The sequence below is a fragment of the Mustelus asterias genome, chromosome 6, assembly GCF_964213995.1.
Source record: "Mustelus asterias chromosome 6, sMusAst1.hap1.1, whole genome shotgun sequence".
In the NCBI taxonomy this organism is placed as follows: domain Eukaryota; kingdom Metazoa; phylum Chordata; class Chondrichthyes; order Carcharhiniformes; family Triakidae; genus Mustelus; species Mustelus asterias.
Window position 1 is genome coordinate 130,858,494 of NC_135806.1, and position 12,751 is coordinate 130,871,244.

General features: G+C 42.8%; 1 protein-coding gene across 3 annotated transcripts in view; it reads left to right on the forward strand.

The window, feature by feature from the left end:
* Positions 1-2,442: 2,442 nt before the first annotated feature.
* hand2 (heart and neural crest derivatives expressed 2) overlaps positions 2,443-12,751 on the forward strand; it is a 71,259-nt gene continuing 60,950 nt past the window's right edge. For 2 of the 3 annotated variants that reach the window (XR_013498237.1, XR_013498236.1), the window contains exons 1-2: positions 2,443-3,099; positions 4,152-4,507. Coding sequence is in view for 1 of the 3 variants with exons in the window: in XM_078215469.1 (XP_078071595.1) it covers positions 2,560-3,099; positions 4,152-4,247 (636 nt within the window). In the remaining 2 variants the exon portion in view is untranslated. Of the gene's footprint in view, positions 3,100-4,151; positions 4,953-12,751 lie in introns of those variants that run through there. The other variant, XM_078215469.1, reaches the window with a different exon arrangement.

The window sequence follows — 12,751 nt, forward strand, 5'->3', positions numbered from 1 at the left end:
CGCAGTTCAGTCTGGAACACTCTTGCATGATGCAACGAAGAAATATCTAATTCGGAGCAGTGTCCTTGCCACAGAAAACGGATCTTGTGCTTATTTCAAATACAAAGGTTTCAGCTGATCTTGTATAATCATCAGGTCTGTTGTAATCGGCAAATTGTGTTTTTTCTTCCAAATCCTTGTTTAGTCATACACTTTTTTTGTTTTATTTTAATTGTTTAATTGTTTTTAATCGTGTAAATAGATGTCCCCCAACACACACACACACACACTGCGCAGAGATGAAAATAGCGCTTTCAGTTCATTCCCCTTTTATTTCAGTGCATTTTTACATCATTCACTCACTTTTTGTTTGCTACTTTGTGTAGCAAAAATCAGGCGTGGAACAACAAGGAGGGTTTGTGCAAATCTTTACAGATTATTAAACTGCTTGATAAGTCTCCTCATGGAGGCAAATGCAGAAAGTGCGGTGGGAAGCAAACTTCAGTCTGTAACAAGCGGAATTGGTGTCTCCAACACTGCATATGCTAAGAAAGCAATTTTCCAAGATAACGCTTTAGGAACAAGGATACCCTCAATTTGTTCAACTATCTGTGGAGGGGTTTTGTGAGCTGGATTGGCTCCGGAAAATAAACCAAAATAATAAAGGAAAAACGGCTGCGATCTGGGTTTTAGTGATAATTGAGATTAAGATTATAACAAGCTTTTTACTTCATGGTCGGTACAATATTTTGACACTCAAATATGAATATAATAAATCAATGTTCTTCGATAAGATTCCCTGCAGAGGCCATGCCAGATATGTTAAAAGGACAAGATTTAAACAGACCCCCATACACGGATTGCCAGAACCAATCTCAGTGGAAGATTCGATATCCTGTTACTTTTATTTTTCCTTTCCCTCGAATTGTTAGAGAAAAGAATGACCAGTACGAAATTAGCTCCTTCTCCCTTTTCCGAACTGGAAGACATTCTGAGTCTTGCTGAGCAAGTGGAGTATTCGCCTGTGTCCATACATCTAACTTGCATTACAGAAATCAGCTATCAAATTAGGAGACACTCGATCTCGCCATAACCTCTTGGCCATCTCTTTGCACAATTATGTCTCCCTCGCCATGCCAGTGAGGCTGTTCTTGATTTGGCCAGATTGGGACTCTATCGAGGAAAATCAAAAGACATTATCCTCAGTTGGAGTAGTGTTTCTATTCCACGGCATGGATTTTCTATTCATAATCAGATCCATTTCAATGTCAAAGTCTATTCATCCCATGTTCGCTTTTTGGCCCAACTCTGCTTCTGTGAAAAGAAATAATGGTTATGAGGGGGAAATATATGTATCTAGTTCTTTCTGATTTGAAATCAACCTTTTCCCCCAGTAATACATTAGACACCCTATAGTTGCCAATGCATGATGCACCTACTTACTTCTTAAGCCACGAATATAAGAGGAACAGTTCGGGAACAGTTACTTCCAATGCAGGGTCAGCCGATTGCATTTTATTATCTTTTTTTAAATAAATTTGAGGAAAGGAGGGAATGGGGCGGATAATCAAACTGTTTACTCCACAGCCTACCAAGCACGCATTTACAGGTTTGGGGTTTTTTTTGAATCAGCAATATTGGTGTCTTCAATATAGAGATGTAGTTGGTTTATCTTTAAACCACCGTCCCAGAAAAAAATATTTCAAGGCTTATCCGGACAATACCTGTTTACGAGATCCTCTTTTTTTTTACACGTTGTTAAATTCATGATGCAGGAGAAATTGCAAAGAAAAAAGCCAATCCAAAAAAAGTGGGCCTGGACAATTAGAAAGGTAAACATGAAAAAAAATTGCAAGTTTTCATGATGAGGATGGGGGGACCCTCCCCTGTTGCTGGCCCATTGGCCGCTAGGCGCTCTGACGCCATATATTAACCCAAGCTGACTAAAGATGCAGCTTTACATGGAGATTGGAAAATCCTGTTGTTGCTGAACCTCGGAGTGACTGGATCAAGAAAATATTGGAGCACCACTGCTAATAATTCTGTTGGGCTTAATTTTTTTTGTCTTCTGCGTGTTTGTGTGTGTGTGAGAGAGAGAGAGACAGAGACCAAGTGTTGAACCCTCTCCAAATTCATCTGAAGAAGATTATCTCTCCCCCCCCCCCCTCCTCACTCATTCTCTCTGCGGTGTTGTGTATCTTGATGCTCCTTGCAACGGGGGAGCCTAGCACATTTTTTTGACCTTCAAAGAAGACTTTTTTTTTGGTTTCCAAAGTGACATTTAGTTTAATGCAAAGGGGAAACTGTCCGGGGAGAAACTGCACAATGGAGGAAGTTGGCTGTAAGTAAAGCACCGCGATATTTAAAAAAAAAGAAAAGCTTAAAACATTCTTCACTTGTGTGTTTGGGCAGCAAATATCCAAAAATAAAAGAGAGGAGGAGGAGGGGGGAAAGGGTAAAAAATCTAAAAGAGATATTTGCAAGTTATTGCACACTTTGCTACTCTCTCTCTGTTAATTCTTCAATACATTGTGGAGAGAGGGAGAGAGAGGGGGAGAAGGGACGCTTTATAATCGGAAGATGAGTTTAGTTGGAGGATTCCCTCATCACACAGTGGTACACGATGGTTATCCTTTCGCCGCTGCGGCCGCCGCTGCCGCCGCCAGCCGCTGTCACGAAGAGAGCCCTTACTTCCACGGCTGGCTCATCAGCCACGCCGAGATGTCTCCCCCCGACTACACAATGGCGCCGTCCTACAGCCCCGAGTACGCCAACGGCGGCGCCGGGCTCGACCACACGTCGTACGGGGGGGTCTCCTCGGCGGCGGCTGCCGTGGCGGTGGCGGCGGGCCGCCCGACCAAGCGCCGGGGCACGGCCAACCGCAAGGAGAGGCGCAGGACTCAAAGCATCAACAGCGCCTTCGCCGAACTCCGCGAGTGCATCCCCAACGTCCCCGCCGACACCAAGCTCTCCAAGATCAAGACCCTGCGCCTGGCCACCAGCTACATTGCCTACCTCATGGACCTCCTGGCCAAAGATGACCAGAATGGGGAGACGGAGGCCTTCAAAGCTGAAATCAAGAAGGTGGATGTTAAAGAGGAGAAAAGGAAGCGGGAGCTGGTAAGCAAATTCAAATTGCACTTGTAGTTTATTATTTAGAAAATGCTTCCCTCCCCCCATCCCTATAAGGCAACATCACCAATTGCAACTGTGGCTCTCTGTTTAATTTTCCCTCTAACTCCAACTGAAAAGATTCCATGGAACACCATTCGTTTCATTCAGTCAATTGCAAAAAAAAAAGGCGCGCTCGGGTTAATGGTAGATGGAGTGATTTTTTTATTCTGTAGGAATTTGGGATTTTTGTGTGTGTGTGTGTGCAAACGACTTTTTTTTTGACAATGAGGAAACAATTGCAGGAATTTCGACCCTGTCTGATTTCGTTCTGGGATTTCTGCAAAGAATGGACCCTGAACTTTCCATTCTGCTTTTGTGTAAAGGACTGGCAGCCAATTGCCTATCCCTAACCTGAAGTCATTTCTAGAATTCCAATCGTATTTTGTGGGGTATATATATATCAAATCTGTCCCTCCCATGGGAAAGTAGAAAACACCATGCAAAGTAACGGTCTGTGTTTTGAACGTTCGCCCAGAGTACTGCCTGTCCCAGTTCAACTCAATCCGCAACTGATTTCAAGTCTGAACTAATTCCCCCCTTTTCACTAACAGCAAACACACCGTGGTAGGATATTTTTTGTTGTTGTTGTTGTTGAGCGAAGCGTATTACAAATGTAAAACTACCAAGGTCATAGGCTAAATGTGGAAGTGTTTACTCCAAGAAAACCCCCACATATTATCTGGAGAAAAAAAACGTGCATAAGGCTCAATCCAGGCGCTTAGATCCCATTGTAGATTTTCAACGAGGGAACTATGAGCTGAATCCGGAGACTCTGTTGCAAAAAAAAACTTTTAAGGCATAAATATATTTTTTAAATGTTCCCACCTTTTTAGCGTGTGTGTGTGCTAGTGTATATTTTGTGAGCGAGTAACGCTGGCAAAGTGGGGGGGTGGGGGTCGTTTGTATTATGAATGGGTGCACATATTTTTTACATAAAATCTACAACAGTCGCGTCATAATTAACCGTGTCCCGTTTTCACTTTGCTGGGATTTGACAGAATGAGGTTCTGAAGAATACAGTGACGAGCGACAAGAAAACTAAAGGGAGGACTGGCTGGCCACAGCACGTCTGGGCTCTGGAGCTCAAACAGTGAAAGTTTGGACCTGAACTCAGAAGATGGGGGCGGAAGAGACTTCCCAATTTGTTTTTCCCCCACCCACCCCTCCATCCCATCCCCCCCAATTCTCCCCCCCCCCCCCCCCTCCAAGTACTGTCACACCAGCTTTCGTACGTCGACAGAAGCTCTGCATTGTTCAGAATCAACTTTATTTAAGTGCAATTTACCCCAGCCCAGAGAAAGAGAGTGAACGGATTGTTGGAGGAACATGCATTTCACTTTTGGAAGACAAGTGGGTAAGGGGTTGTATTGTTTCATAGTAGATGTGAATGTTTCTTTCTTCATTTTTAAGTGTTAAAAATTATAGCACGCACGCACACACACACACACACACACAAACACACACACTCAAATCTTGATAAAGAATTATGTATGTGAAGTGTACCTTTGGAAATACCTTGTACATCTTTTTGTTTGGTTGGATATAAATATTCAAGCCCCCCCCCCCCCTCCCCCCCCTAACGTTATATTGGAGCGAAGCATAAGGTGTAACCACAGTGCGGTTGGTCATGTTAAGTGTGCAGTATATAGTATTATGTCGTCGTGTTGTGGTCATGCAATATTTCATTCGATAATTTCCCAATCATTGTTTGACTTGTGCACTTCCGTCCAAAAAAAGTGGAGATTAATATTCGAGCTGTAAACGTTGTAATTATTGTCAATAAAAAAAACACTTTTTTTAACAAAAAAAGCCATAGATATACATATTTGCATCATTTCGACTCGGGTCTGCAAACGTGAATAGATTAAACTCGGGTTATGTTTAGTACAATCTAATGAATAATTAAAGAGAGAGAAAAATGAAAAAGCAATTGGCTGTGGTATTACCCTCCCTGTCGTATTAACAAAATAAAATTAAACCCGATAATTATCTGTAAATATGTTGCTTTTCGCAAGCGAGTGTCGTGTGGCTTCGAGTTGCAAGATTTAAAAATATTTTTTTTTGCTCAAACTTCGCTCGAATTACAATTTCTTTCGGGGTATTTTTAAAATCGCAAATGGCAGACATCCAATACATTAATTACAACAAGATTTGTAAAGGTTTTCCAAACATTCCTCGGCGCTGAGTTAGCGCTCTTGTCTGAGTAACGTGAACTGATCCCTGTTGGATTTTTAAGGTACATCGCCCCCACCCCCCTCAAAAAAGAAGTCATGATTTGTTTTCAAATTAATGGGCCTAGTCCCTACAGGATTTGAGCCCATTTTGTTTTTTCGAAATAAATTAATGTTGATAAAGCTCTGGGACAAATAGAAAATTGGATCATTGAAACTGATCAAATGAGGAACAAATGGACAAATCAGCCTAGTCAGATTGCATTTGAAGATTGAGCCCTACCAAAACGTGAAGCCTCTGTTTTTTAAAGAAAAGTATTTTCACTTTTATGAGGGAGTGGGGAATGCGAAATGCTTAACATTGTTCGGTCGAGTACATTTAGTTTGCCTGCATAGCCTTCCTTCCATTTACACTCGAAGACTTGAGAAGGATTTTTGTTCTCCCTCTCTCCACGCTCGCTGTTAAAGTAATTTCCTTAAAGGAGACAATTGTCTTTAAGCTATGTAGAGTCGCCTTTGACTTCTGACAGGCTAGACTGGAACTGTGTATGTTTGTGTGTGTGTGTTCAGTATTAACATGTTAGAGTTTGGAGAAGGGAAGTCTGAATGTTTACGTGGTTGGCGATTGCAGGTCTTAAGACAATTCAAACAGTAAAAAAACAATGTTTAGTGCGATTGGCCAATTCAGATGTCCTTTACTGTTCAGTGAGTTTCAGTGTGCTCAGTTCCCTATGTAGTGAGGCGGAATGTCTCGGTGCTTGTCCGCCGTGGGTGCATGACTGTCCCCCACCACCGCCGCCGCCCCCCCCCCCCCCCCGCCAACCTCTTTCACTTTCTACTTTTTTGCACTCGACGCCCGTTTCGAGTCGGTTATATCTGCAACTGCCCATAAAAGATAAGACAGATTTTACACCCTGTTTGCAAGTAAGCTACAAAGGCAAAGGTTGCGGGGTTAACAAAACTGCTGTTGGATAGGGAGAAGTGATGTGCCCTACAGGGTCATATTTTATGTTTGTTGTGTTTACATTAAAGTGCATTTGTTGCCAGTCCGGGCGATGGTTGCAGTCTGTCCCCACGCCGGCTACAGGCAAATTTAATGCACCTTTCCACTCCCTGCAAATGGCCTTTTAAGTCATCCCCTTAGCCGCTCGCTTTACAAAATGTTCGACCACCTCGGTTGAATCTATCCTCGGCCGTGGCAAGCCCACCATGGGCTATTCCAGTGACCCAGTTCTTGATGGTTGCCTGTGAAATGCAGCTTTGGTTATGAACAAGGTGCCGCATTCTCGCCATCAACATTTCACATACGAGGAATTTAAAATCCCCTAGAGTGATGGCGGAGTGGGCTAGAGCGAACACAGGAGCGATTGCACTTGTGATCGATGCTTAGTTACTCTTCTGCCGTTTTGAAATCTATACAATACATTATAAACCCCATCTCCTATTTTCCCCATTGGAGAAATTATCATTCCCATTGTGCAATTCATCAATAAGGTGCCCATTTTGTTAGAGGATTGCACCATGCCATACCAGGTACTGTACAAAGAGGCGGAGATGACGGCTTACACTGTACGCCACATGTTTATTTGACGGATCCCTCTTTTAAACAGGACTGGTGTTCCTGGGTGCCACTAGCCAGACACATAATGATTAAACCTCAGAGCAAATAAACAGTAGTCACTTCCTGCTGGCCCGCGTAGCTACTATATTTTAGCAAAGGTACAAATAGATTCTTCAAAAGCGAGGGGAAGCCTGGCTGAGAGGTAGAAAGCTAGGTGGATGAACTGATTAATAGAGTCCTGTTTAGCGAGAGCGGGAATATCTGTGATAATAATTGCTTAACTCTTTGTTTAATGGAAAGGCCGCCTTGTTTAAAATAGTCCTGTGCGGGGCCAAAAGCATTTGAGTCCTAGACAAGCCGGAGCCGAAGCAAATGTCCGATTTGACGTTAAAATGCTAAATGGTGCAGTGATGGAGTATCGGGGAATGGATCCGCTGCAACATGTGGGGTCTGCTCTTCGCCGATAACAATATTATTACCAGGCTCCTTGCAGCCCCCACCCCTCCCCCCCCCCCCCCCCCCCCACACAGACGCACCCATTTTCACCCTGGGAAATTATTTTCCAAGGGTCCATTGACCAAATGACTAACGGGGTTGTCCAGTCCAGATTCAGATTGTATTTTTTATATTGTCTTTGCCACTTCCATTGAGTGCAGCAACCTCCCCTCATTCGAATTCAGCCTTCTCCGTGTCCCCATTTACACCTCAGCTGACAAAACTAGAGTGCGGCTGTAAATAGTCACAGGTTACATGTCAAATTATTCCATGCAAGCACCATTGGCAACAGAGTTCGCTGTTTGATTTGACCGATGGACTCTAAAAGTTTCAAAATTGTCCTTCCTCGATCAACACTTGCACCTTCCCAGGGCTTTATAATCGAAGAATTTGACGCCGATTCTTATTATTGAAGGCCGCATCTTAATATTAAGCAGGGGCTGTTCCCATTCCAGTTATTATTAATGACTGCGTTGGCGATTAGCCATACTGTAAACAATAACTGCTCCCCTGTATTAAGGGCAACTGAATCTGGCCGGGTATCGCAGGGTCCCGTCTCTAAAAAATACAATTTATAAACAAAACCGCCTGAGTTATAGCATATAAACAACCGTACTTATCTCAGACTGATAAAGTATCCGCTAGCTACAAATATAAAGGCAGATGTCACCTTCCAAATGTCTAGAACTTAAAAAAAATAATTATAATTGACATTTATACATAGAAAGTTTGCATAGATAATCGGCGTGATTGGCTATATGGTAATATATTCACAATTAATCACAGTTAGCAGTGAGTATGAGCACACCCTATGATAATAAATAGAGCACTTTGTCTATAAGTATTTAATATTCTGTAACATGCAGGCTCCGCAGTTTCTGTTAGATTTGGGGACCCACGTCCCGCTTCTGGGAGTTTTCCGTGTTATCGCTGCCTTCCAATTTTCTGTAAATTAGCCCTCAAAGGGGCTCATTCGTTGAATGCAATGCGAGCAGCCCGCATTGAAGAAAGGTCCACTTGAAAGGTGCAATGGTCTAGTTACATGTTGGCACAGCTTCCTAACACATACCAGTCAGAGAAAGGCCCCACACAATCGGAGTGACCCTACCCGAATCAATCTTTCTATCCACAGCAGACTGGGACAGTAAAGGAGGGCGACCTGCATTGCTGTAAAATAGGAACGGGGTACATATGATTGTGCAGCTAAGGAGATTCCCACCGCAAATTGTGATCGCTTGTTCGACCAAATGCAGATTGGCCGCAATATGCACCGCGGCAAATGAATGGATTTTCTTATGTGATCAACTGGGTGTTTTAAATCACCATCGGCCGGGCCATAATCTCCGTTTTGAAACACAGTTTAATTTTTTATTATTTTTTAAATAGGTGCTATTCACGCCGGGGGGTGGTGGGGGGGGGGGGGGTGGTGTGCGGGTGGGTACTGAAATATCCATCCTGTAAACAATAACTGTTCCCCAGTATGAAAAGGCAGCTGAATCTGGCCGGGCACCGCAGTGTGACAGGGTCCCTTCTGTAAAATATACACATTTATAAACAAGACCGCCTGAGTTATAGCATATAAACAACCGTACTTATCTCAGACTGATAAAGTATCCTGCTAACTAAAAATATAAAGGCAGATACCACCTTCCAGATGTCTAGAATTTAAAAATAATAATTATACTCTATAATTGATATTTATACATTGGAAGTTTGCATAGATAGCCGGCGCGATTGGCTATATGGTAATATATTCACAAATAATCACACTTATCAGTGAATATGAATACGCCTTTTGGTAATAATACAGCACTTTGTGATAAGTATTTGTACGAAATGCTTCTTTCCCCTCATAATCTTTCTCGAATTAGCCCAGTCCGCTGAAATAGCTGATGAATTTTAAATGTGAAAGCAACTCGCACCCTATAAGGATGCATCATCTTATAGCCAATTCCAGCATCAATGTCCTCCTATTCTTTCTGCCTCCTGTCTCTATGTTGTTGTTTTCTCTCTGGGACATCCACAGACTCCCTCCTCCCCGCCCCCGACATGCACATCCCTGAAGGCAGAGCGACTGATTAGCTTTTACATGATATTAGCAGATCCCAATGTCTCCAGTAACCAGATAATTGCTGATAATTTGTTATCAGTGTCAAGACGGCGTCAAAGATAGACCCATGGGCCATTCCCCTCCGATTGGAGCTTCAGATAATCCTTGACCTTGGAACGACCTTTGGGCTGATGCCAGTGGAGGAGGCAAAGAAATAAAGTTGACCTTACAGACAGGTGGCTCTTTCTCGTGGTCTCCACGCAGAGCGTGGCAAAAATGCGATTGCGATTTAAGAGGTCGCGCCGCCTCTACACTCGGAAAGTTAAAACTGAAGGAGCCACCCCTCTCTGCTTAACCCCCGAACCGGTTCAACCCGATAGGGAAGTTGTGTTAAAAATCTTGCGTGCTCGAAATGTATCTACCTCCAATCATTCTTCAGTCTCACTCCATAAACTAAGATTGCAAAAGATGTTAAAGCCCTGGTCAACATTCAAGCATTACTTGATATCACTGACCCTCCCAACTTTTCTATTAAGCCTTACGGAAGGCAGTATAATTTATTTCTGGAGGCATTTTCTTTTGTGGGGAGGAGGGGGGGTGGGGGGACTTTGTTCATCGTATTTTATATTGTTGGCTTAAAGTTTGATCTTGCGACACCATAAAAGTTCTTATTTCTAGTATCACAGACATCTGGGAGTGATTACTGAGCTCCGGCCTCCCCCTCGGTTGCATGTTCTATCTTTCCGAACTCGCCTATAGACAGGTTGACGTCAGATCAGACGGCCAGGAGCCATCCTGTTCTCGAATTGGGTGTAATCATCCCAACTCCTTCCAGTTGGAGGCATTAGATTTCAAAATATGGAATGCGGATGCGAGAAAGTGTGTGTGTGTGTGTGTGTGAGTTACCGAGATGTACGAATGTGCCATTCGGGGGTGGCTGGTGGGGGTTATATTTGTATGACTGCGGCAACTAGGAGCTGGCTAATATCTCTTCTAAACCATCTTTAAATGCAACTGGGAAGAGTTTTATGTGCGAGAAAGAACATGTGAGTGAGTATGTCTGTGTGTACAATGTGTGTGTGGGGGAACTGTGTATATACTATATATTATTTGGACATATGGATTGTGTGTGATTTTATGTGTGTGGTATGCGTGTTTGTGGGGCGTATTGTGTGATGTAGCAAATATATACGGTGCCTATTTATAATGTGAGGATTATTTATATATATATATATGCATAAAAATGTGTTACATATAGCGTAGAGATCACGAATTTGGGGTTATAATCAGCATTTCTTTTCTTTGTGGAACTGTCCTAGAGTGAGCAAACAATAACTGCCTGAAGTCCAGGGTAGTTGAGAGTTGATTCATAGGTTTCCTGGAGCGTTTTGCTCTCCGGGGTGGGCCTGAGAAGCACGAACGGTTTTATTATAGGAGGCATTAATGGGACGTAAACGGCACATTTCATTCGGTGCCTCTCGGAGGTGACCTCGGTTTCAGGGATAGTCTGTTCGAGCCTTCAATAAGCGTAAAACCACCACTCCACTGAAAATAAAGCAAGCCGATTCGACCCATTGTAGAATGAGTGACTTGTGATTTAGTTGTCACAGCGCTCTAACAGCCGTAGTTGCAATGTACCTCCAAAGCAGTTGTTTTTTTTTTTATTTAGAAAGAAGTTTAAACACACACACTCCAAATGAGGGGGAACACCCTCCCCACTCTTTATGGAAGAAGTAGCGGTCTGTATTTGGAGATCCCTTTGTTAAAAGATGCCCAGGTTCCAGTGCTGGATATAAGTCGCTGGCCTCTTGGCCTCCTTTCCATTCTGAATTGGCTTCCTAAAATTATGAGCAAAAGGGGCTGGTTAATTGTGACGAATGAGGTACTCTCCCTGAAATAGATTCCTGGAGCCTCCAGCAATTTGCATTCTAATTTAAAAAAGAGAGAGGCCGTAATGAAGTTCTTGTAGTTTTTTTTAATGAATGGATTCGTAACTGGAATGTTCTTTATTGATAGATTGCTGAACTATCTCTTAGTCTGACCGATTATTCAGAATAACCTCCTTAAAGGTTTAAAAATCCAGACATGGTCGCTGACTTCTTTTGCGACATAAAGGTTTTAAAACTACATATTACGTTGAGAAACCAATTGGATAACAGGATGTTTTAGAGTGAGTTTCCTGCATTGAGGCAGGGGTTCGTTAATAATTTCATAGAAAGTGATCCTCTGCAGACGAGTATTATCAGAATATGGTGAATAACATTAGCGACCATCTAGTCTTCACCTCCTAGGTAAAATATTGAAATGTTATATTACTTTGGAACATCTACTAATTATCAATATTAAAAATATTGATAATTAGCAGATAGTCCAAAGTAATGTAAAAATCGGCATTAGTTATACGTATTTCGACATTCATTGTTAATTGCATCCTTGCGGAATAAAGCATAGAAACTAGAAGCAGGAGTAGGCCATTCGGCCCTTCGAGACTGCTCCGCCGTTCATTTTGATCATGACTGATCATTAAATATCCTGATCCCCCCCTCCCCTACCCTCCCATATCCCTTTATCCCTTTAGCCCCTAGAGCTATATCTAATTTCTTCTTGAAATCACACAATGTTTTGTCCTCAACTACTTTCTGTGATAGTGAATTCCACACATTCACGACCCTCTGGGTGAAGAAATTTCTCCTCACCTCGGTTCTAAAAGATTCCCCCCTTATCCTCAAACTATGACCCCTCGTTCTGGACTCCCCCACCACTGGGAACATTCTTTCTGAATCTACCCCTGTTGGAATCTGGTAAGTTCCTCTGAGATCCCCTCTCACTCTTCTAAACTCCAGTGGATATAATCCTAACCGATTTAGTCTCTTTAAATTCTGTGCAATTTGGTCAAAGCAGTTAAGGAAATGAACTGTAACAGAGCGAACGAAATCCTGACAATGCATTATCCAAATTTACAGATGGATTTCTTGTTTGTCCACGCTGATGTTGTGGGGGGGAGGTAGGGGGTCGCTAATGAAACAATTGCTCGGCATAACCGGCCTGAGATATAAACAACATTGACTGTGCCGGCACTAAGTATGCGAGGTGCAAACCTGGGGTCAGATAACGACTTCCATATATCAGGACATTGCCAGGAATGCGCCCGGAGTGGGTCTGCACAATATATGGAGTGGAGTGTACATGCGAACAGCGTGTCTGAAAGGGTGTTCTGATAGAGCGATTTGAAGTCATTGCTATTCTGAACACATTTAATACGTCGCTGAATGGTGTCGATGTTTTTATTTTCATTGTTGAGACATATGCATCCACTTGAGA